Below are 24,783 nucleotides of genomic sequence, written 5' to 3'. Positions count from 1 at the left end.
AGTTCACAACACAAGACATGTCAACTTACAAGTAATCTGCAACTTGCAAAATAGAAAATATTAGAGAAAAAGTTGAGGTCTACTTACAAATGAAGGAGTCAAGACAAGCTGGACAACTCGGATGGGATTTTAATGAGTTATTATTCATGTGACTAAAAGGTAAAATTGGAACCAGAATTATTTACTAATTTTACAAATCAGAAGCATCAGTGATGGGCAGAAAATAAAGATACTTGACACTTACAGATGTTTAATTCTTGTTAAGTTGGCAAACGAGTTAGGTATGGGCCTAATATGTTGTTATCTTTTATTTGTAATCTATTAAAGTTCATCAGGTAACCAATCTCATCAGGCAAAGATCCAGATAACTGGTTGCCATTCAAAGTTCTGCAAGATTGTGGATGTGGCAATTAGCATTGTCTGTAAAGAAACAATACATAAAATCTCTTGAAAATAACAATTTATACAAGTTAGTAAAATATGCTAATGCAATAGTTATTCTTAGAAAAGAGAGAGAAAGAAACAGTTGCAAGATTATAGTACGAGAGGTGATTTGACTTACTGCAAACTATTCTGTTGAAACAAAAATAGGTTGTCCCTCAACTCCGTCCTCTCTTACATGTCTATAAATCGCAACAAGTCTAGCTTCATACGTTCATCCAGTTTCACCTGTACAAAAAGTTGGTTCGGTTAAAAGATGACATTAAATTCAATTATTCAATGCATAGAAGGGCACAAAATTTGGGTAAACATTCATATAGGTTGCTTGTTCACTGGGGGTGCGAGCTTAATCAGCCACCATGGATGGTAAGGGCAAGCCTTCTCTCTTTGTGTTCCCACTTTGTTACTTATATATAGGGATGAAAATGGGATGGTTCCTAATACCTGTCTACACCGAAAGGGCTTAAAGACTACATGGTTAATCCATAAATGAATCTAGAGTTCCAGACATTTAATATATATACCATATTGGAATCCAAATAGTCAAAGTTGGATTTCTTGTTACAACGTGCAACTACTAATCATGCATTTTGCCAACAAGTAATACAGAAATACTCAACAATTCACAAATAAATAGGTTCATACAACTTGCCAGTTAGCGATTACACATTGGATTTGACTATGTAGATCGGGGTAGTGCAGGATAAATTAGGATACTATCAATCCAAGATCAAAGGGGTTTCCATTACACTTCATATTGAACTCGATGTTACATATATGCATAGATGGTAATCAATCAAGAAGGGAAAAATTTTACTGTAGCAACAAGTGGCAACAACTACATCTTCTACTGAAAAGAAGGATCGACTTTTCATTTGACAACAGGAACTGTAAGAGAATTTTTTAGAAACTGAGAAACAGTTGCATAATCACCATAGCACAATCATGAATCTGTTGTCTAACCAAGAGCATTTATTTTGGTCCCAAATAAAAAAATAGCATGATTAAAGAGGTCAGGTACCTTGAGGCTGCCACAGCAGGCGCAGGGGGCCTCCATGCAGGTGTCCTAGTCCTCCTCCTGGCAAATCCTGCACTCCACCACCTTTGTCGCCGAGCCGCCGCCTAACCCGCGATGGCAGTACTCGATGTCCACCGTCTCCTGACGTAGATCGACCATCTGCTTCCCACCGTCGATCACCGCCTCTAGCGTCGACTCTGTCCACAGCCGGTCCACGATCAACACGAGATAGTCACCCATCAGTCCTGCGAGCACGTGATCCATGGTTCAGTTCATAGAAACAATGCCACCATCCTCACGAATTGCATACACTCGATGCAGAAAAGCAATCAAACGCAATCACAACTGACAGATTGAAATTGTGTTTGAAACATAGGTAAGAGTAACCAGAGGCAGACCAAGAAGCCAAACCCAATGAATGAGGAGCACGTGGTTGCAGGCGGTGGGGATCCAAATGTCCAAAGAAACCGAGCAACTGCTCCCTTATGATATAGGAACTGACTGAAATTAACCGGAACCGCTTGTTGGAGATAAATTCTTCGATATATATAAATATACTGGTTTGACAGACTCACAACCAAAACTCCACCCAATTAAGTACCTTGTAGATGGTATTATACTGGGTAGAAATAATAATATTTCGTTCAGCAAACTCATTGGTGGCGTCTCTGATAGCATCCAGATCAAAACTCTGCTCAAGGTGGGCTGTAATCTTATTAGGCCTGGTGCATGCTCATGTTCTATTCAAAACAATTCTGATTGAACAACCTTTTTTTCCATGAATGAAATGATATAAAAGTCATGATCATACATAAAAATCATGAATGGTAAGTAATAATCGTGCATACCAAGTGCTAGCATTAAATGCTTCCGTTGGCTATGATGATATTAAAATCCTAGCAGTGCAGAGATAAGCAAAAACCCTCTGACAACAGAGACAGCGATGAAAGCAGTTTGTTAAGATGTAAAAAGAATTGATCCCTATGGCTGCTAATAAAAACAATAGTGATACCTGTGTGCGGCGGGTCACATTATGAGAAATTCGAGTTACAGATCATTGATCCCTAGAGTAAACTAAACAGTATCATTTCTACTGAGTCTAAGACCATCTACAAGGTACTTAATTGGGTGGAGTTTTGTTTGAGTCTGTCAAACCCTCTGACAACAGAGACATGCGACGAGCAGTTTGTCAAGCTGTAAAAACAACATTGATCCATATTTATAGCAATAAAGTACTAAATAAACTATTACATAGTTACATTGGTAGGACTGATCATACCTGTGTGCTGATGGCCATCATTATGAGAAATTCGAGTTACAGATCATTGATCCCTAGAGTAAACTGAACAGTATCAACCTGACCATATGACATAGTCGTTGTCTCTCGACAATGCGTAAGCGTAAACATTGCACGCACAGTTCCTTAAGCACAACTCCCTGCAGTCATGTATCCAAGCCCATTAATGTGTTATGTGTGTCGGGCATCTTGATAAGTGAGACTGAGATCCTCCGAAACTTATTCACTAACGAGCCAGAGAATGGCGATGCAATCCTCACATAGCCACCCGACGAAGCTCCTCTGGTTCCAATCGACCGATGACTTAGGGACGAACGCAATCAGGCACTGGCACTCTGGCAGATCCACTACCAGAGGAATGGCGCAGAGACAGTCCTAGGGCTCAACACGCTGGGCGTGTAAGCGTGACTCCCTATGCTGGAACCTGGCGTCGATGCGTCCGTCCAGCTTCGCGATGATGCGCCTACACCGATGTCTCCTGTGGACCAGAGGAGGATTACACTTCAGATAGTAATGAAAAACAAATCGGGAAAGGCCTAAAAGACAGGGACGCTAGGCCTTAGATCTGGGCGCTTTGAGAGCGGCAGTGGCCGTGGCACGCGATGGCTGTCGCAGCACACGCTGGGCTACGCTTACCGTCGGTAGGGCACCACATTTGGCGTCCATCGTCATCCTCCATCACCACCACTTCACCGGCTCCCGTCCTATGCGTTTGCATGCCATCGGTGCTCACACACAGTACACGAAGGCGGTGGCGGACGGGGATCTCGACATGGCTGCGGAGATCACGGTCGAGGGCGGGACATCGACGCTGTTGAGGGCACGCAAAATGGGAAGGCGCCGTAATAGGTAGCCGGGTGCACGGGTCGTGCCGGGCTGTGCGGGCGTTTCCCAAGCGCATAGGAAGGCAGCCGTTGCGGGCGTGCGGTGCGGCATGGACGACGCGTAGGGACGGCGCGCGGGCGTGCGGGTCGCGGCGGGATTCGCGGGCGTGTGGCACGGCATGGACGACGTCACGTGACAGGATTCGTGGAGCGGTACCGGTGGGCGAGCGGGCTGTTCGGGCGGGGGCAGTCTACACTATTCACTTAATAGTTAGTAGAGATATACCGCACGTTGTAGTGACAAAAGACCAGCATCCCTTTTAAGGGCGCTGGGGTTTGAATCCCTTTGCCCCTTATTTTTAAGGGAGACAATTCATGCTTTAAAGATGAAGTGATAATAGACCCATTCGGTTACGGTGGTTACAAAATATGTGAACCAAACGTAACATATTCATACTTTCGAGTCTGATGGTAATTGCTATGGGCGTGATTGGTTGCCCGACTCCACCCTGGGCTAGGCCCCTGAGATACAAGCCCACTTGTTCGGTTGCGTTTTCCTCCCTCCCGGCCTGGCTCTCCTAATGCAAACCCTAGCCGCGATCCTGGCTCTCCCGATGCGGCCGAATCGGCCGTTTCTCCGGATGCAGGCTGGCGGCGTGCAGCGCGGGGACGCGGGGGCTAGCACGTGAGTGTGGGAGATGGCGGGAGATGGCGCGAACGCTGTGGTTACCTCCCTCCTTCCCGCCATGACCGCTGTTATATACCGCCACCTCTTTCCCCTTCCTCCGCGCGCCCTGCTCTGCTGTCGCCGCCGGTGACTGGTGTCGAGTTCCTCCCATCCTCCCCCTATTTCTTCTTCTCTGTTCAGATCGTGGTGGATTCGTGCTTTGTAGGTTTGGAGCTTCGTTTTTTGTTCTATTTCGCGACCTAGGGTTTCTAATCCCCTTTTGATTTCTTGACAGGGCATCCGGATTGCTGCTTCCTCACGCCTTGTAGCTGCTTCCTCTCGGTGCTTCGTCCTTCTTCCTGTTGCTGTTCGGTATAACAGACGCCATTCCGTCCCCTCCCCTTTCCCCCTTCATTTCTTGAATGATCTGAGCTTAAGTTGCCATGCCTGTGATTTTATAGCATTTAATCTGAGCTTATTGTTGCCATGCCTATGATTTGGTCCCTAGATCTGAGCTTATTTCGTTGCCATGCCTATGATCTAGTACTGCATCATGTTACTGCTGGTTAGCTTTTATGTGATACTTGGCTCTGTTCCTTTGCATCTAGAGATGGATGATGATGATGAGAGGTGCATGTTAATAGTGAGGGCAGCTGGACTTGTTGCTGCTGTGTATGCATATTTTGTTTCTAGACTTGTCCAGTGTCAAGTGGCACGACCTAGGATCACTTATGCCCCAATGAGTGCAATGGATGAAGAGAGGCATAGAAACTTGAATAGAATTTACAACTTCAATGATGTGGAGTGTGTTAACATGTTGCGCATGAGAAGAACCCCCCTTTTCCAGCTCTGTGAGTTGCTTAAGAGTAGGAACCTGCTTAGAGATAGTATCCACAGCAGTGTGGAGGAACAAGTAGCCATGTTCCTTCATGTAGTTGGCCATAACCAGCGTTTTAGGGTCATACACCAAAGTTGGAGGAGGTCTGTGGAGACAGTTAGCAGGTATTTTAAAGAAGTTTTGTATGCCATTGGTGAATTAAGGGCTGACATGATTAAGGCACCCACTAGTGAAACCCCACTTAAAATCAGAAACAGTCCAAGATGGTACCCATATTTTAAGGTAATTTCTTAGGATTCTGTTAACACATAGGCATGCATTCATGATACAATGATCTCACCTTATTTGTTAACACATAGGACTGCATTGGGGCAATAGATGACACTTTTTTTAAGTTGTATGAGGCATTTGGTAGCATAAGCCGTGATGACACTTTTTTTAAGTTGTATGAGGCATTTGGTAGCATAAGCTGTGATGATACTTTTTTTAACTGTATGAGGCATTGCTGAGACATTGTACATTTGTTGTGATGATACATTTTCTGCATGAGGCATGGGCATTTGCTATGATGATTGCTTTATTCTTCATATATATGAGTTGTCTTTGCTATTTTTGCACTAGGACATGGATACTGAGCAAGATGTCTATGATTTAGTTGTGTCCTACATTGACAAAATGACCTAGTTGCTCCCTGAGACTCAGGCTGATGGTACTGAGTCTGTTCCAAACCCTCCAGCCTCCAGGCAGTCCATGAGATGGACAAATGTGATGTCTGCTTTTGTTCTTAAGCGTTTCTGTCAGCTGATTTCAACTGGGATTAGGACTGACAAAGGGTTCAAGGAGGTGCACCTTAATCAGGTTGCAAAGGACCTCAAGGAGTTCAGTGGGCATGATGTCACTGAGACTCAGGTGTATAATCACTTGCGCAAGTGGAGGCAGAGATGGGTTAGGATCATCAAACTTAGAGAGCTTAGTGGGGCTCTATTTGATGAGGACAACCATATGATCACCCTAGAAGAAGAACACTATAATGGCCATGTTAAGGTTTGTTAGGTTTAAGTTCCTGACTTGCATTTCATTCTAACCTCCTTTACAATTCTGACTTCGTTTCTTGCATAACCATCTAGGCTCACCCTAAGGATGTTGAACTACTTAATAAACCCATAGAGAACTACAAGCAAATGGAGGTCATCTTTGGCAATGGCCTGGCCACTGGCAAGTTTGCCATGGGCTCCAGTGAGCCACTGGGTTCTCCTTCAGACTTTGCTGAGAGCTCATTTAAGTCTGATGAGAATGTTAAGGGGGCAGAGGATGGCAGCAAGAAGGAGGTGCCTGTTAGTGGTGGTTCTGGAAGTGGGTCTGGGAAAAAAAGGAAGAGGTCAGTGCTAACTGATGATGATGTCCATGTCTTTGGTGGTATGACAACTGCTGTTAACAATGTGGCTGAAGCAATTAGGGAGACCAAGAAACAAGATGTGCATCCTGACCTCTATGCTGCTGTTATGTTTATGCCTGGCTTCACTGAAGAAGCTTTGATTGTTGCATACTCACATCTGCTGGATCACAAGAACCATGGCACTGCATTTGTGCACATGACTGACTCACATAGAGTCCTCTGGATGAGGACTTTCTTGGGCAAACATTACTACACTTAGAGTGTTCTGAGTTGAGGCTGGTTAGTTCTTTTGAGTAAGTAGGAAGTAGTGCTGACTGGTAGCTTCCTAACCAGCATTCTTTTGTGCAGTTGATCACCTGATCCTGCTGACTTGCACTTTGGCTTGTTGTATGAACCATTTCCTGTATGAACCATTTGGCTTCTGTCTTCATGATGAACTATTCTGAATGCTTTTCTTGCTTCTTTAATCTGAGCAAATGCCCATATGCCAATGACTTGCTGCATTATACTACTTATGATCTGAGCAAATGTGCAATGTCAATGATGTTTGTTTCTTCCTATATAGCCAACATGAAGTGGTATGTTGTTCACCATGGAAGAAAAGTTGGTGTGTTTGATTCCTGGGATGCTTGTCATGCTCAAGTTCATGGTTTCAAAGGAGCATGCTACAAAAGCTACTCCTCAAAAGATGAAGTTGTTGCTTCTTTTAAACAATCAGTCATTAAGACTGATCGTGTTGGTTTCAGTTGGAAAGATGGTTTGATTCTCTCTCAGTTTGTACTGATAGTTGTGCTCTTGTTGATCATTTGGTTTGGGTAACCTCACCACTTGTATGCAGTGGTGACCATACCACTTGTAAGCAGCTGCAACCAATCACTCTACTTGCATCCGTGTGTTTGAATTTGCTAATGCAACTGTGCAACCAATCAACTGCTGGGTTGAGCCTGGTTCTGCTTATCCGGCAACCAATCACGCCTCCCTTGCACCACTGGAACCAGGCTCCCATGAGCCTGGATCTGGGGGCCGAGCTAGGTTGGCTTCATCCGGCAACCAATCACGCCCTATATGATGCCGAGTCTCGTTCTTTGTCGACTTATCCGAGAACAGCAACCTCTGAAGCTGTCAGGACGATGGAAAATGCACATAAATGACAACAGGTTGAACCATGGAATTTTGAATCAAAATTTGTTCTTGCCCGAATTTTGAATGAAAAAAAATGTCTGAATAGAACAGAACAGAGTAAATCAACGACGACATTGGATCGCCAGTGGTACTATAGCTCACACAAGTCACAACGACCAGCGAACGCGAAGACTAGCACAGATCCCTTGACAACACGCGTACACGGCCAACTCAAGGCGTGGCCCCCAGGCCGCCACGGTCGATCTAGATCAGTTCAGTTGCCTTCAGATTTTCCTATACGCTCGACGCTCCGCGCACCAGCTTCTAGGAAACTGTCAACGCTCCCTTTTTTTCCAGAATAAAGGACCCCACCTGGAATCCTGACCAACGCATCCGTTCCCGGCCGGCTCGTCTGGTCGCTGGCACTAGTCACCATCAGGCATTCAGCCGTTGTCGTTAAAAGCTCAACTCGAATGGATCGAGGCGAAACGCGTGAATTCGTCGCCCCCTCGTCCACGTCCACGGCCTGCGCTCCGGCCAGGTAACTCTGTTTTCGACCAGCAGCGTGGTACTCAGCTCTCACCGCGACCACCACACCACACCACACCACCCCTGGGCCCTGGTCTTTTCCGTCCAAAAGACGGCGGAAGAAGAGAAGCAAGCCCTGACGCGGTCACTCCTCAGCTCAGGGTTCAGAGAGTCCCCGTGGACCGCGAGGAGCCCAGCCCAGGTCTATACGGCGGGCAGCTCACGTCCTTTTTACCCTGGTTGAACGAGTCCTACCCCTTGGCCACGCTACTTTTATTCAAAAAATAATGCACGGGCGCGCAGCCGCGCACTGTTTATTTAACCGGCCGGGGCGCAGCTCTGCTGTCCAGTGTCCACCACCACCAGGCGCCAGCAGCACAGCACCCTTGCCTCCGCCTCGTCTCACTCCGTACCATCTAATCTCACTTGGCCAGTGAGCACAGCAAAACGCGCGCACAGGCACAGACATGGGCAACACCGTGGCGCCGCGCATGTGCCGCAAGGAGGCCAGCGCGGCCGCCGCGACGGCCAGGGCCCAGCGGACGCGTCCCAAGAGCCTCGTCGCCGAGGTGTCGGCGGCGGTGGCTCCAGACGTTGAGCCGAGGCGCTCAGCCGCAGCCGCCGCCGCCGCCTCCGTCACGCCGCGGAAGCGTCGGGACGACGTCGAGCTCGACGAAACGACGAGGGCGGGGCCGGGGCGCTCGCGTGCTCGTGCGGGGGGAGTCCGAGTCTCGTGGGCGGGCGGCGTCGGGTCCGACGACGACGACGCCGTCAGAAAGGCAAAGGCCTCGGTCGTCGTCACGGTGAAGGTCGTGCTGAAGAGGAAGGACGCGGAGGCGCTGGTGGCGAGGCTGAACGCGCAGGGCGCGCGGGAGCGCAAGGCCCGGATGGAGGAGCTCAAGGGCGAGCTCCGTGCCGAGGACTGCGTCGGCGGCGGCGCCAGCACGTCGCCGTGCCGGGACCCGTGGAAGCCCAGGCTCGCTCCGATAAAGGAGAACTACTGAACTATATAGCTTCATAGAGAATATGGACGTCCCAGTGGTGTGACGACACGACTAGTTTGGGTACCGGTAGGGCCGGACAAAATGCTTGTGGCTCGCTGGCTCGCTCGATTCATGGTCAGCTCGGCTCGGCTCGGATCGGCTCGTTTGAATTTTTTCACGAGTTGAGCTGACATTTTAGCTCGGTTCGTTAACGAGCCAGCTCGCGAGCTAAACGAGCTACCATATTCCAGCAAAACGAAACTATATGCATACCATTTACAGAATAATTGATGAACATGTTATATATATGTGAGGTGTCTATGACCTATAAATTAAACTAATGATTAATGAACTATGTTTATGTGTTAATTTGGTCTATGCAAATGTAATTATGGGTTAAAGTGATGAACATGTATGTGAATTGTGAATTAATGAGTGATAAATTATGCTAATTTGGTGTTACATTGACGTGGTTTGTGAAACTATGAGTATAATTACTATTTTCTATTGTTAAATTAGTTTAAAATTAACTAAAAATAATTATTATGTACATATTAATTTTTTTCTGCTCAGGCTCACGAGCTAAACGGGCCAGCTCGAGCTCGTAAACGAGTCGAGCCGAGCTGACTCTATGGCTCGTTACCTTAACGAGCCGAGCCGAACTGGCTCGTTAGCTTAACGAGCCAGCTCGAACTCGGACGAGCCGAGCTGACTCGTTATCCACCCCTAGGTACCGGGGATTTTAGCGTTCTTTGTTGTTTCAGTTAAGTAAGTACAGGTTGGTCTTCGTTGCATCACTAGTACAAAAAAAGTTCAAAGCGGGGCAATATTTTTTTACAAGCGGATTCGGTTATTAACCGTTTGTTCTATTTAGTGGCGGTTAATTAAGAAAATCGTCACCGATCGTGGAAATACAAACTCTAGTGGTTGTTTTTTCTTAAGAAACCGTCTTTAGAAATCGATTTCTAGTGGCGGTTTTATTAAGTAACCATCGCTAGAAATCATTTTTATACTTAATTTTTTGAGTTTTTCAAATGACCTCGTATGAAGAAACCATCAAAACAAAAGTTGTAGATCTCTAAAAGTTATGAAACTTTGTAGTTGATAACTTTTTTATTTATATTCATTTCGGTTCTAAAAAATTGAATCTAATTATATCAAATTTAAAATTCAAATTTTGCAAACGACCTCGGATGAAAAAAGTGTCAAAATGAAAGTGGCAGAACTTCAAAAGTTATTCAACTTTGTAGTTGACAACTTTTTTTATTTAAATTCGTTTACAGTTTCAAGCAAGCAATTGACACTCGGTTGGTTGTAATAGGTTGACAAAAAACTACATACTAGATACAAATTATGCACCTACAAGGTTGTACCTGCTTAGTGTGAAAACTAGACTGTTGACCCACGTCAGCCACGATAAGGCACGTCGTGTGCCTTTGTTCAATGGAAGCCCAGTTTGAGATGGAGCACGTGTTCGAAAATACTCGGTATGACTTATGAGCGAAAATGCGAAATAAACAAGGGTAAAAAAAATACGACCGCAAGTAATCAAGTATTTAGGTGAAACATGCTTCTAGTCCTCCGATCCTCATCTAATAGCCCAGAAGCGCTTGCACGGCCACCGACGGCCCAAGCGGTGGTCTTGATGGAGGCCACGGCACGGTGGAGAGATCGACGAGAAAAAAAGTAAACAAAGCGGTACGCTCCATAAACAATAAGGGCTTGTTCAGTTTCATCTCAATCCATGTGGATTGAAGGAGATTGGGTGGGTTTAAATCCATACCAAGTTAAATAGTCTACTAAAATTTTTCAATCTCATCCAATCCATGTGGCTTAGGAATAACCGAACAAACCCTAATATGGTAGGTAATTTTAGAAAGTCTCACCACCCTCAGTCTAAAAAGCACGTGAAAGATTGTTGCGGAAAAATAGACTAGATAGACGCTGCTTTTGTGTAAATATGTTATTGAAAGTTCATCCCTTTGGTTTTTTCTGGAAGAGTTTGGAAGCCAGACGGCCAGACCAAAGGCTCCTTAGAGCATCTCAAGCAGATTATCTAAACAGACCGCAAATCCTATTTCTAGATAGTGAAGAAAAAAACTCGTTCCAATAGGCTTGCTACTTACCACCTAAATTTGTTGGCCCTCTACTTCTCTCCCACTATCCACTTGTGTTGGCCCAACAGATGGGCACATAACTTTTCTCCCACTACAACGAAATGGAACCCTAGTCCAAACTTGGGGCTTCAAAGGTAACGATTAGCATATACGTAGATACAGACACATCATTAATCGTCAATGCCACACCAAGGGCTTGTAACACGTGATTACACCACAACAGATTTCCATACATCGTCAAAGAAAAAACTTAAGCATTGCACCATCAGTACTTGTTTATACAGCTTCTCACTTCCCCCCAATAGCGGCCTTAGCAAGCAGCTTCTTTGGTAACTTATCCAATGGAGTTGTCTTCAGAAGGAAGAGTCGGGTAGCTCGCTCCTGTAAAGTTCCACCACATTTTAATCCACGAGATTGCAGCTCTATTTTTAGCTTCTCCAGACCAAGCACCTACAAGGCAAACAACAAAACCGAAGAGGTTAGCAATGTGAGAAACAACATTAGGATCAGGACATAGAAAACATTTTTTATATATACTTGAAATTCATACAGAGAAGGAAAACAATGATAATACCTTATTTTATTTGTCTTAATTATATGATAGAAGCAAAAAAAATCAAACAAAAACCCAGATCCTTCTGTGGATAGAGTTCATATGGAAGAAGGAACAGACATCCAGTGAACTGTTCTTAAACAGCCAAGTAGAATATGGACATATTACCACGATGCAAGTCATACAGATTTACATGTGTGTATAAAGATAGCAGAATGAAGCATCAAGCATGTGGACTTACACTGTGCTGATAGTGTTTATTTGAAATTGCATGGTATGCTGATAGTGTTTATTTGAAAGTGCATGGTATGCTGATAGTGTGTGTTTGAATGAGCATTATCGTTGTTGCACATTACACTTGGCATGAATGGAACTATGGACCTCTCATAAGCTGATTGCGCAATAATTTCCAAGCCAATCCCATATGCCACTTCAAATGAATATCAAAATGGAACAGAATTGGCAGAAAGAGACAACTATTCGCCAGAGCATTGGACTATTGGTAGGAGAGCTAATGACATCTCTACTACAATAAGCTGATTCCACATTAATTTCCAAAGGCCATCCCATTTGCCTTGAATTGGAACATAATTGGCAAAAAAAAATTGATGCAAGAGCTCGACAGAGTATTTGAGGGCCAACTATATCTGCATAAGACGATTACCCATTACTTTCCAAGGCTGGAACAGAAATAGCAGAGTTTGACAGTTCAGTGTTCATCAGAGTATCGAGGGCTAAATAGTGCTGTTTAGATTGACCTAGTAACTGCTTACTAGAAGAGCTAGCTAATATCCTCAAAAGTCAAAAGTATATGTATACTTCTAATTTCTGACATAATCATTACTCAGAAAAGTCCATTTCTAGATCTACTACCATGCAACTACAAATCCACAATAACAAAGAAGAACCTGGCATGAAAAAAACATACCTCCAATTCTACAGCTGAACTGTACTTTGCAAGGTCCAATGGCTCTGAATAAGATTTGCTGGCATCGGCATATTCTTCTACTTTGGGCACCTCTGGGTTGTTTTGGTTCGAAGTAGCTGAAGCACTGTTATCCTCGTCTGCTTTCAGCGCTTCTTTAACTTGTGGTACCACTGGATTGTTTTGGTTTGAAGTTGCTGAAGTAGTGTTATCCTCATCTGCTGTCACTTCATCTGATTTCAGCACTTCTTCTGAAGCAGCAGCAACAGCATTGTTCACAGGAATGGGATGATCCACCATTCCTAATTCAGGCTCTGCACTGCCATCAGATTCAAAGTCACCACCTTCAGCTCCTGATTTTGTTGTCGGTTGGGACTTTTCCCCTGAGGACTCTCCTTCTGAATGTGATCCAGAAACAGAACCCAGATCAAGTTTCTCATTTTTTATGGATCCATTTGAGCAATTGCCTTCATCAACTACGAGAGATTTTGCATCTGCGCTCTCCTGATCTTCACTGTCCTCATCATCCATGTCACTGTCACTATCGCTATCACTTTCATCTTCTTCTACTTTGTTCTTTCCCAACCTGCATAGTTGAAATAATTCAGTCACCTCAAAGCACAAACTAGAATCTGTGAAGGGATATATTTGATTTATTTAGCCACCTAAAACAAAACGGACTTGCACAGAACTTTGTTTACCCCCATCCCCAATCATCCCATAAGTAACTTAGATTTGCAGCTTACCAGAACAACTATCAAAGTTGACATGTTGATTTGAGAAAAATCAAACATGAACTGTCGTAGATGCCTACATTACTCACCCAAATTTGTGAGTATTAGAGAGAGGATGAGAGTTCCATGGAGATAAAATGAGAATATGACCATGTTCTAATATGCTAATACTTAGAACAATATTAAACGGCTATATAATTCACATGGCAAATATTAGAGAGAGGATGAGAGCTCTATCAGATGCGTCTTTCTTGATGAGATGGGGTGTTGGATTACGGCTGGAGCTAAACATCTTCAGAGTTTCGGCATTGAGATCACACGTAACTTACACAGGGCCTAATTTGTTGGGGGAGGATGTAGTGTGTTAATGGGTGTTTTGTTGGGCCTGTTCAGGGCTTTGTACCTTGGTCCATTTTGGACCTTTTCTTCTCTAATTAAATGATGTGCAGTTCTCTTGTGCTTTCGAAAAAAAATCACATGGCAAATTTGATCACAACATGGAATAATTAAATGTTGCAGCCAATATCTGCCACCACCACCAAATTAGTATCACTAGAAATTAAATGTTGATTCTAGGAAACATGGAATATTCAAGTTTGACCAAATTTTAAGTGTAACCAAACTTATAGAAAAGAGCACCAATATCTGACACCAAATTAGTATCACTAGATAGATACTCCATGAAAAATATTTCCATACTGCACTGGTGTCATAGATAATGTTACTCTTTCATAGTATAAAGTCAAACTTAAGATAGACTATATGTGATTCTAGGAATTAGTTTAGAGTAAAATATATTTTTGGTCTTTAAACTTGTCGCCCTGTGTCATCCCGATCCACAAACTTTTAAAGTGTGTCTATTAAAAGTCCTTAATCGCTGTTTGGGTCTCAGTTAGGTCCGATCCAAATAGACCCGATCGAGGGTCTTTCCCTTCTTCCTTGAGGCGACGCGGGAGCCCGGCCTGCTCCAACTGAGCCTAATTGCGGAGGCGCTGCTGCTCGCGTGACACCTCACCCTCTCTTTGTCCCTCCTCGCCGCCGCCCTCTCGCACCTCATCATCGCTCTGCGCCTCCACGCCGAGGGGCATGACGGTGGCTGGTGCCCACTTCGTCGCCGAGGCGGGGCTCACCTGTGCGGAGTTACTCTTGTTTCTTTGTGTTGACGATGAGATGCCTCTGACTCTCTGAGTTGCTGAGGAATGAAGATATGCATTGGATAGCATAAGGGATACTGCTCAGAGGATACTGTCCTCATGGCACACTACATGATCTCTATACTGTCAGAATGGTTCCTGTAATCTAGCATCTGAACGAATTTCTTTATGGCATCAGATGGCGTCAATCCAATCAAGTTGTTCATCAGCATACATTGACTATTACTATCTACCACAGACTCCGGCACCCTGGCCCGGATAAACCTGACCAGATTCTTTGCCACAACATCGCCAGATGATGCTGATGCCGACGGAACCATGTCTATCGGCATCAGGCCCGTAGCGCACGTGATGAGGTTCCTGCCCCTGGCAAATGATGGGTCCTTCTCGCATCCCACCCTGATCTCGAGCAGATAGTCTGAAATGGATCCACGTGCCTCGTCGCCCGCATCCAGCGCATACACTCGGGCCACTAGCTTCACCAGTTGTTGCTCCTCCAAAGAACATATGGCCCTGTAATAGAATAGCACGCCCTGGAGCGGCCAATGAGTACAGTACAATTAGCGTCGGCTTCAGGTTTGCCATGCTGTTGTTTCTGGCCGTGTCGCCATAATCTTGTTGCAGTAGACGCCACAGCGAGATCCCCGGAGAAACAAACAGCCCAAACATGTACATGATAAACAGTGGCACAGCACAATGGTAAACACCAGCACTCAGATAAGACCCCTTGCGCTCCACTTCCGGAAGGGATTCTGTGGCAACACAGCAGAGGGTGCAGCCTCCCATAAGCGCTTGAACGAATACTCAATGCAGCGCTGGTATGGGGAGGAGGCATAATGGATCAATGACAGAGATGGAGCATTTACGTACTTAAGAGACACACTTCAAAAGTTTGTGGACCGGGATAACACAGGGCGACGGACTACAAGTTTAAGAACCGGAAATGAATTTTACTCAATTAGTTTATTTGGGACAAAGGTAGTAGGCTAGTAGCTGAATTAAGGATATGAGTTTCATAAGAACTAATTGATTTTGTTGATCTGTAATTGAAACATGTTAAAAGATTGGATGGTGCTCACCAAATCTTAAGCTTCTTAGCGTCTGCGCCAGAGGGCGGCTTAGGGGCGGTCTTCCTCTTTCCAAGAGATGCACGTACGGATTCCTCAACCGCGTTGACGCAGATCTCAGCATCCTTGCGGTACTTCTCCAGGTACTTGTCCACCTCAGCAGCTGAGGGTCCGCCGCGGCGGCCCGCCTCCTTGGCCTTCTTCTTGATGAAGTTCTCGGCGAGCTTTTCTAGATGGCGGTCCCCGGCCTCGGCCTTCCATTCCTCGAGGCGGCGCTCAGCGTTGACGTGGCGGAGGCGGCGACCGTTGATGTCGCGGCAGGCGTCAAAGTTGCTAGTCTTTTTCTGCCCCGCCTTGGAGGCGGCCCCTCTGAGGAGGGAGCCGAACCCGCCCTTGCCTCCTCGAAGGCGGAGGAGCGCGGAGGCGGAGGGGAACTGGCCATCAGCTGATGAGGTGAGGACGTTGGAGGGCGAGACGTCGAAGCGGCCGGTGACGATGCGGAGGGCGGCGGCGGGGACGCGAGATATAGACGCGACAGCTTCGAGGAGCACGGCGCCGGAGACGGTGGGCGTGGAGAAGCGAAGACATGTGGTGCGCCCGTCGAGGAGACGCACCAGGATCTGATACGTGGGGGCCTCGGCCATGGCGGGCGGAAGACCGGAAGTGGCAGTGGCGCACGAAACCCTAGCTCTCGCAGGCGTTGGCGAAGCGAAGCGAGAGGGGAAGAGAGAACTTTACCAGAGGCGTCCTTGGGCGGAGAAAGCATGAGGACGATACCGGCACGTGGGCCCGGACACTCTTTTCGTTCTGGGTCCCACATGTCATTGAATAGTGCTATTCGTGGCGCCGTGCGTATCCGTCCGCGCCGACCAATAGACGAGTGGATATGGAGTTTTTGACTTGTAGCAAGCATAGAGTAAACCGTAATTTTTTTATCTAAAATAAAAGTCAATCTAAAAAACCTTACTCAGAGCTAAAAAATATAACTCAACTCAAAAGAAAATTGACCCGACGCGTCTAATCGAGAACATAAGCCAATTAGACCCGACCCAAAACTATGCACGAATCAAATACGGTCATACTAAATACAACCTAATGTGACTTGAATTCGACCCGATCTGACGTTTAAATATGTCTACCTAGAAATGCACATAGTCTTGTTATTGTCGGAGACTCGGAGTCGAGTTGTCATCATCAACACGTCATCCTCAACCGATTTCGTCATGGTTAAATTATTAGAAGATGAATACATATTACCATGAGCATGAGGGTTCTTCGTGCCTTATAGCTTCAAGTGCATTTTTCTAATGGAATGCACTAAGGAAAAATATAGGATTCTCATTCCAATGAATCCATTTACTGTTGCGTTCTTTGATTGGAAGGAAACCTTTCTTTGTGTTTGATTTTACAGGAAAATCATGGGAAAAGGACGTCCACTCAGACCTATTGTTTTTAGTTTTTCTTGCTATTGACCCAAATACCTAAACCTACAAAATTATGTTTCCTCTGTCCCGCTTATGAATTTCTATTTTATTCCTGTGTTTTTTTTCTATTCTTGCAAAAGGAGGCCTAAGGAACTCATGGCTGGAATTGAAAAGATTTGGCTTAAAAAATTCCCCCTTTTAAAGTTTCAAATCGAAGTATTTAAACAACGCAACATTCATGCAGGGCCGGACCTAAGGGGTCGGGATGGGCGGCCGTCCAAGGCCTCTAAAATATTAGGCCCCCCTCAAATATATACTTAAGTATAATACTTAGTTATTTAATCAACTCAAATGGTGTTCGTTTAGTTGGCTCAATCGTCTAATGCTACGACCTATGGATGGCTACAGGTATATATCTATTGGGTAGTAGTATTCCATATTTGTACCTATGAAAAAATTCTATCCACTGGGTTGTCCATATATATTCGCAGGTATAGAATTTTACCTATACCCATATCCACACAGATAATTTTACCCATCGGAGAACCTAAACGGTTGTACCCATTAGAAAATCTCAAATTGTAATATGTCAATCACTCAAAATATAAAACAAACATAAAAAAGTAAGTTTAACTTCAAATATATCAAACCATATAATTTTATAATTTGATATTTAAACAAACAATAGTCCAACAAAGATTTTCTTTTAGCTAAGGTGAGCTTTATTAGATGGTAATAGTGATATGATGCAGGTATATTCTACCCACGAGTAGACGGGTATGGAAAGTACACATTAACATATCCAAAGGTAAAGAAATCATCTAATACTCACCTTTTAATTAGGTAAAACTCGTCGGGTATTCGATTTTTGGGTACCCATTGCCATCCCTGCTACGACCTGCTATGCTACTCACGTAAATGGGCAACCGAGCCTCTACCGTCTTGCTCACTAACGTAAGCAGGAAATGACTACTGGCCTACTCACGTAAGTGAGTTCCCAAATCAAGACTTAGAATATAATACATCCATAAAACTTAATTATTATTGCAGTGCCACCACCACATCGCAAAGGACTGGACAATCTAGATAGGACTGCAAACGACGGGACACGCCATCTACGATCGATCTTCGCACGTACATATACACGTATACCATAGACAAGAGCTAGTTAATTACGTTTACGGGGCGTTTGGATCCCTTCATTTTAAAGGAATTGGAATCCACTCAATAAAGTAACTTATTTAGTTTGGAATTTGGCATTCCACCACTTTCCAAAGTTCAGATATAAGCCTATCTAAAATTCATAGGGTGGAGGATAGGAAATAATTTTATGCATGATTAGAATTTGTTTCTAATCTGTAACTTACATGACACTCTTCGTTCTACTCCTCTTGTCGGCGTTTCGAGACCGGGGGGTCCCTGAGCCGACGAGTGAGTGTGCCGCGTGCCCCAGCCCAGATGGGTCGAGCGCGTGGGCGAGCGCGAAGGGGGGAGAGCGAGGTGGCCGGAGACGGGCGTGAGAGAGGTGGAAATCTCGCGGCCTTCGTGTTCGTCCCGCGCCCAGGTCGGGTGCGCTTGCAGTAGGGGGTTACAAGCGTCCACGCGGGTGAGGGAAGCGAGCGGCCCCAAGAGAGCGCCTGTCCCGCCCTCGTCCCCGCGCGGCCAACCTTCTCTAAGAAGGCCCTGGTCCTTCCTTTTATAGGCGTAAGGAGAGGATCCAGGTGTACAATGGGGATGTAGCAGAGTGCTACGTGTCTAGCGGAGGGAGAGCTAGTGCCCTAAGTACATGCCAATGTGGCAGCCGGAGAGATCTTGGCACCCTGCTGGTGTGATGTCGTGGCCGTCGGAGGAGCAACGGAGCCTGGCGGAGGGAAAGCTGTCGGAGCGGTTGAGTCCTTGCTGACGTCCCCCTGCTTTCGTAAGGGAGCTGAGAGCCGCCGTCGTCACAGGGCTAGCGGGGCGCCATCATTGCCTATCTGGCGGTGCTAGCCAGATGGGACACCGGTCTTGTTCTCTGCGGCCCGAGTCGGCTCGGGGTAGGGTGATGATGGCGCTTCCTGTTGACGTGGCTGGCCTGTGCCCTTGGTCGGGCGTCGTGGAGGCTCCTCCGAAGCCGAGGTCGGGTCTGTCTTCCATGGCCGAGGCCGAGCCCGAGCCCCTGGGTCGGGCGAGGCGGAGGTTGTTCGGCAGAGGCCAGGGCGGAGTCCAAGCCCTGGGGTCGGGCGAAGCGGAGTTCGTCGTCTTCCGGGGCCTAGCCCGAGTCCGAGCCCTGGGTCGGGCGGAGCGGAGTTCGCCGTCTTCTGGGGCCTAGCCCGAGTCCGAGCCCTGGGTCGGGCGGAGCGGAGTTCGCCGTCTTCCGGGGCTTAGCCCGAGTCCGAGCCCTGGGTCGGGCGGAGCGGAGTTCGCCGTCTTCCGGGGCTTAGCCCGAGTCCGAGCCCTGGGTCGGGCGGAGCGGAGTTTCCTATGGCGCCTTTGGCAAGGCCTGACTGCCTGTCAGTCTCACTCTGTCAAGTGGCACTGCAGTCGGAGTGGCGCAGGCGGCGCTGTCCTTCTGTCAGACCAGTCAGTGGAGCAGCGAAGTGACGACGGTCACTTCGGCTCTGCCAGGGGGCGCGCGTCAGGATAAAGGTGTCAGGTTACCTTTGCGTTAAATGCTCCTGCGACTCGGTCGGTTGGTGCGGCGATTTAGTCAGGGTTGCTTCTCAGCGAAGACAAGGCCTCGGGCGAGCCGGGGATGTGTCCGCCGTTAAAGGGGGGCCTCGAGCGAGACGGAAACCCCTCGGGGTCGGCTGCCCTTGTCCGAGGCTAGGCTCGGGCGAGGCGTGATCGAGTCGCTCGTATGGACTGATCCCTGACTTAATCGCACCCATCAGGCCTCTGCAGCTTTATGCTGATGGGGGTTACCAGCTGAGAATTAGGCGTCTTGAGGGTACCCCTAATTATGGTCCCCGACAGTAGCCCCCGAGCCTCGAAGGGAGTGTTAGCACTCGCTTGGAGGCTTTCGTCGCACTTTTTTGCAAGGGGACCAGCCTTTCTCAGTTGCATTTTGTTCCGGTGGGTGCGCGCGAGCGCACCCGCCGGGTGTAGCCCCCGAGGCCTCGGAGGAGTGGTTTCACTCCCCCGAGGTCTTAATGCCCTGCGTAATGCTTTGGCTGGTCTGGTTGTTCCCTCATGCGAACTGGTCGTAGCCCGGGTGCACGGTCGGGGCCCAAGCTCTCGGGCTGGTATGTTGACGCTGTCAATGGTTCGGCCGGAGCCGGGTTTGCGAGAGCAGCCCCCGAGCCTCCGCACAGGGCGAGAGGGCGATCAGGGACAGACTCGGCTTTTTTACATACGCCCCTACGTCGCCTTTCCGCAAGGAGGAGGGGGGAGAGCGCCATGTTACCCTCGATGGGCACCGAACATGGTGTCTCCGGTGAGCTGCAAGCGGGTAATCCGAGTGGACGTCCGTGCCCCGTTCGTTGGGGGTCGGCTAGGGGCCCAGAGGCACGCCCAAAAGTACCTGCGGGTGATTTGCCGGACCCGGTCCCCTGGCGACGGGGTCCGAGGGCTCGATGCCTCCCTCTGATGGGATTCCGTTACAAGATCGCTCCCGCTGGTCTCGGAAATGTCCTAGGGTACCTCGGGAGCGCAGCCCGAGCCTCGGTTATGTATCGAACGTACCCCTGGTCATCCCTCGCTCGGCGTCTGAGGCGACTGTGAACCCTTCGGGGGCCAGCCTTCGAACCCCTGATCAGTAATGGGCGCGGAGCCCGAGTAGCCTGAGGCGGCCGTGGAGCCCTTCGGGGGGCCGGCCTTCGAACCCCTGACCAGTAGTGGGTGAAGGGCCCACGCGATCTGAGGCGACTGTTGAACCCCTCGGAGGGCCAGTCTTCGAACCTCTGATCAATAGGGGGGGCTCGGAGCCCGGTTCCTTCACAGGGAAGGATCCTTTTCGGGGTATCCCCCTTTCCCGGTCCCTGTTGCAAGAGATAGAGAAAGAGGAAAAAAGGAAAAGGATACGAAATCGAACGACGTGGCGTACCTTTTTTTTTGGCGCGGTTATTACGGCGAAGGCGAAGAGTCGCCCGCTTCTCCTGCCAAAAGCGCCGCCTGTCCCGCCGCGGAGTTAATGCGACGGGGCGAGTAGTTGGCAGGGCGGCCATTGCGCGTGCGCGAGCCGTTCGAGGAACGGATCACGGGCGCGTCGTCTTCACGCCGTGAGGGGAGGCTCTCTTGCTGCCCCTGGATGGGACGTGAGCCTGGCTGACGACGTGACCGCTGCTCCTGCCCGCCTGCCACCGTCATTACTGCCGGCCCACTTTCGGCTGCATTGACCGTCGCGCCAGGCTGGCGCTGCTGGGTCGTGTGCTGGGCCGCCTCGAGCCGCGGTATTGGTTTCGCAACCGAAGAGGCGCGGTGGTGGCGCAAGTGGCGGTGCAGTTGCTTGCATGCAGCATCTGGCGCGCCGGTTGCGTGACGCGTGGGCCTGGGCCTCCATGCTGGCGTGTTGGGAGTCAGAGAAGCGCGTCCACCTGGCGCGGTTGCATGCCGCCTGCATGGCTGCCCGCCCCTTCCGTTCGTTGGTCTGGGCAAAAGTGGGGGTCGCTTGTAACTGCTGGGCGGTTGTGTGCGCCACGCGCGGCGATCTGGCTTCTTCTGCTCTGAGCCGGTTTGCATGACATGCGGGACCCAGCCCCCGCGCCGCAGGGGAGGGCCTTGGAGTGTGTTGGAGAAGACTCAGCCCGTGACGTTTGGGGGCGCACGTAGGGAGAATTGCCTTTAAAAGGAGGGTGACCCCTTTCGGAAGGCGACCATGTCTTCTTCCTCCCTTATGCGTCGTGTCTTTCCATCTTCCAAGCCCCCGGATGGGGGGTACCCGCCGTCTTTCCGCCTCATCGTTGGAGGAACGCAACTCCGTGGGAGTTGGTACCTTTCAGCCATCGTTCGGCTTCAAGGATTTTCATCATGCAGCCCGGCTGCACCCCTCCACCGGCGGTCACCCAAGATGGTGACCTCCAGCTTGATGGTGGGGGAAAGCGAGCCGGGCTGCGGCCTCTGCCCCTCCCTCAGCCTCAAGGATTTTCATCACCAAGGCTGGGGAGGGGAGTGTGCCGAGTTGGGGTCGGCCCCTGCGTGGGCGGCGGCCCGCTCCTTCACTCAGTGATCGGAGGGAAGGGCGGTCATCGTCCGTGGCGCTGGCAGCTGCAGCGTGCCCGGCTTTCGGACGCGAGTGGCTTCGGAGCCGCTCGTGGCGCCGGCATCTGCCACGGCAGCTGGAAGAGGTTCTTCCGCCGGCGTGATAGCCAGGGCCGGCCACGGACTGACCTCCAACTCTACGGCCTTCTGCCCGTCCTTGCCTCACAAGTTTTGGCATGGGCGGGGGCCTCCTGGCGGCAGCATCCGCCCTGAGGTCAGTGCTGCCGCTGTTCGGCCCCCCGGAGCAGAAGTCGTCGTCGTCGCCGCTGCTGGAGCAGGTGACGGTGCGCCGTTCGTCGGTCTTCTGTTGCTCCGCAGGCCCACCCCCACGGAGTGGGGTTGTTCGTACCTGCGGAGGGGAACCGGAGTTCCGTTCGTAATGGCACTTTGAATGCCAGTGTTTTTGTTCATTGTGGCTGTCAAGGCCTGAACATGTATGTAATTTCGGCGCGGAGCCGTGTTTTTTCCTCATTTTCGAGCACTAAGTCTCGCCTGTTGATTATCTGAACCGCTTCACCAAGCATGAGTCGCCCCGTGTCAAGGTGACGAGTGAGGTATCCGTATCCCGGAGGCGTAGGAGTCCCTCGGCTTGATCGACCTTGTTGTCTGAGGCTCCTCTAGCTTAGTTAAAGAGACCCCTTGGCCGCTCTTCGATGAGCCGAGGCCAGGGGTAGCGATATCAGCACGAACAGAGGCGGAGTTGGCTCGAAAATGAAAAACCTGGTTGGCCGGAGCCTAGCCGGGTTGTCCGTCAGCGGGGCCGACGCCGGAGTTGATCAGCCGAGGCCTCGGACCGGGCTGGCGCCCTTGGAAGATGGTTGGCCGAGGCCCCTGGGGTAACCGGCCGAGCCGCCTGCTCGGGCCGGATTCCCGGAGAAGTCCCTGGACCGCGTCGCCGTCCGAGGCTGGGTCGGGCCTCGCTGAAGGTGTCGTCGAGGCCGAGGGTGCTAGCCCCCTTCCAGCATGAAGACCCGAGCCTGCAGGATCAGATTGTCTTGTAGCGTGTGCCTTCTGCGGCCGCTGAGGCCAGAAAACACACCCTCGCTGCGTTGTAAAGCTGCGTCTCCTTTCCTCTTATTTCGAGCATCTGGACTTTTTGTCGGTAACAGGGATGTTTGTGCGAGCGAGAGTTGCTTCTCGCGGAAGGTGATGAGTGAGGTATCCGTATCCCGGAGGCGTGGGAGTCCCTCGGCTCGGTCGGCCTTGCCGCTTACACGTACTTTCACCCGTCCATGAGGCCCTGTCACCGATTCAGTCGAGAAGGCTTGAAGGACCGCTTCGGCAGAAGAGCTTCCGAACGTAAAGACTTGTTCGGTCCGCGGAATCACTTTATACGAACGCGAGTTACTTATCGCAGAAGGTGATGAGTGAGGTATCCGTATCCCGGAGGCGTAGGAGTCCCTCGGCTCGGTCAGCCTTGGCTGCTTACGTGTACTCCGTCGTTTTCAGGATCCGCTTTTCGAAGTAGTCAAAAAGCACGAAAGATATTCTGCTAAAAGAGATCTTTTTTCGAGGAAAATTTCGACGCAGAGGGGGTCTCCCCCCTTTTAGCCCCCGAGGGAGGGTCGGGCTTTGCCGAGGCGAGGCCGACCCTTCCTTGATGACTAAACTTTACGTGGGTGCGAGGTATATGAACAACTTGAAAACATCTTAAGGGTAGAAGCGACGTAGCTGTTTGATGTTCCAAGCGTTGTCGTAGATCTCGCCTTGATTGTTGGCCAGCTTGTATGTTCCGGGCTTCAGAACTTTAGCGATGACGAATGGCCCCTCCCAGGGGGGCGTGAGCTTGTGCCTCCCTCGGGCGTCTTGCCGCAGCCGAAGCACCAGGTCGCCCACCTGGAGGTCTCGGGGCCGGACCCCTCCGGCGTGGTAGCGTCGCAGGGACTGCTGGTACCGCGCCGAGTGTAGTAAGGCCTTGTCCCGAGCCTCTTCCAGCTGGTCCAGCGATTCTTCTCGGCTAGCTTGGTTGCTTTGATCGTTGTAGGCTCTCGTCCTCGGGGAGCCGTATTCCAGGTCAGTGGGCAAGATGGCCTCGGCCCCGTAGACCAGGAAGAACGGCGTGAAATCCGTGGCTCGGCTCGGCGTTGTCCTCAGGCTCCAGATCACCGAGGGGAGTTCCTTCATCCATCGCTTGCCGAACTTGTTGAGGTCATTGTAAATCCTGGGCTTGAGCCCTTGTAGAATCATGCCGTTGGCACGCTCTACTTGCCCATTCGACATGGGATGAGCCACGGCGGCCCAGTCCACCCGGATGTGGTGATCCTCGCAAAAATCCAAGAATTTTCTGCCGGTGAACTGGGTACCGTTGTCGGTGATGATGGAGTTTGGGACCCCGAAGCGATGGATGATGTTGGTGAAGAACGCCACCGCCTGCTCGGACCTGATGCTGTTCAGGGGTCGGACCTCGATCCACTTGGAGAATTTGTCGATGGCGACCAGCAGGTGCGTGTAGCCCCCGGGCGCCTTCTGCAAGGGACCGACGAGGTCCAGACCCCATACAGCAAAGGGCCAGGTGAT

General features: G+C 49.3%; 3 protein-coding genes across 3 annotated transcripts; 2 read left to right on the top strand and 1 right to left on the bottom strand.

The window, feature by feature from the left end:
* The first annotated feature begins 5,835 nt into the window (after window positions 1–5,835).
* On the top strand, window positions 5,836–6,740 carry LOC109941926 (uncharacterized). Its single transcript, XM_020543187.1, has 2 exons — window positions 5,836–6,129; window positions 6,213–6,740. The coding sequence occupies exons 1-2, from the start codon at window positions 5,836–5,838 to the stop codon at window positions 6,738–6,740; spliced, it is 822 nt and encodes a 273-aa protein (XP_020398776.1).
* Window positions 6,741–8,339: 1,599 nt separating this feature from the next.
* Window positions 8,340–9,322, top strand: LOC103636183 (uncharacterized). The gene has a single exon (XM_008658535.3). The coding sequence runs from the start codon at window positions 8,599–8,601 to the stop codon at window positions 9,133–9,135; it is 537 nt and encodes a 178-aa protein (XP_008656757.1). The 5' UTR covers window positions 8,340–8,598; the 3' UTR covers window positions 9,136–9,322.
* A 2,031-nt stretch (window positions 9,323–11,353) lies between these two features.
* On the bottom strand, window positions 11,354–16,359 carry LOC100194279 (Ubiquitin-like superfamily protein). Its single transcript, NM_001139318.1, has 3 exons — window positions 15,677–16,359; window positions 12,713–13,295; window positions 11,354–11,681 (listed from the first exon to the last, which is right to left on the bottom strand). Exons 1-3 carry the CDS (start codon window positions 16,306–16,308, stop codon window positions 11,520–11,522), a joined length of 1,377 nt encoding a protein of 458 aa, NP_001132790.1. The 5' UTR covers window positions 16,309–16,359; the 3' UTR covers window positions 11,354–11,519.
* Between the last annotated feature and the right edge of the window lie 8,424 nt (window positions 16,360–24,783).

This window comes from Zea mays, chromosome 8 (assembly GCF_902167145.1).
Source record: "Zea mays cultivar B73 chromosome 8, Zm-B73-REFERENCE-NAM-5.0, whole genome shotgun sequence".
NCBI lineage: Eukaryota > Viridiplantae > Streptophyta > Magnoliopsida > Poales > Poaceae > Zea > Zea mays.
Note: the sequence above shows the minus strand (reverse complement) of the source record. Positions and strands in the feature narration are given on the sequence as shown.

Coding starts and splice junctions, on each gene's coding strand:
- LOC109941926 (XM_020543187.1), top strand. CDS start 5,836: ATGAGATGGACAAATGTGATGTCTGCTTTTGTTCTTAAGCGTTTCTGT. Junction 6,130..6,212: donor ACTATAATGGCCATGTTAAG/GTTTGTTAGGTT, acceptor ATAACCATCTAG/GCTCACCCTAAGGATGTTGA.
- LOC103636183 (XM_008658535.3), top strand. CDS start 8,599: ATGGGCAACACCGTGGCGCCGCGCATGTGCCGCAAGGAGGCCAGCGCG.
- LOC100194279 (NM_001139318.1), bottom strand. CDS start 16,308: ATGGCCGAGGCCCCCACGTATCAGATCCTGGTGCGTCTCCTCGACGGG. Junction 13,296..15,676: donor GCTAAGAAGCTTAAGATTTG/GTGAGCACCATC, acceptor TCAACTATGCAG/GTTGGGAAAGAACAAAGTAG. Junction 11,682..12,712: donor GTTCAGCTGTAGAATTGGAG/GTATGTTTTTTT, acceptor TTTGCCTTGTAG/GTGCTTGGTCTGGAGAAGCT.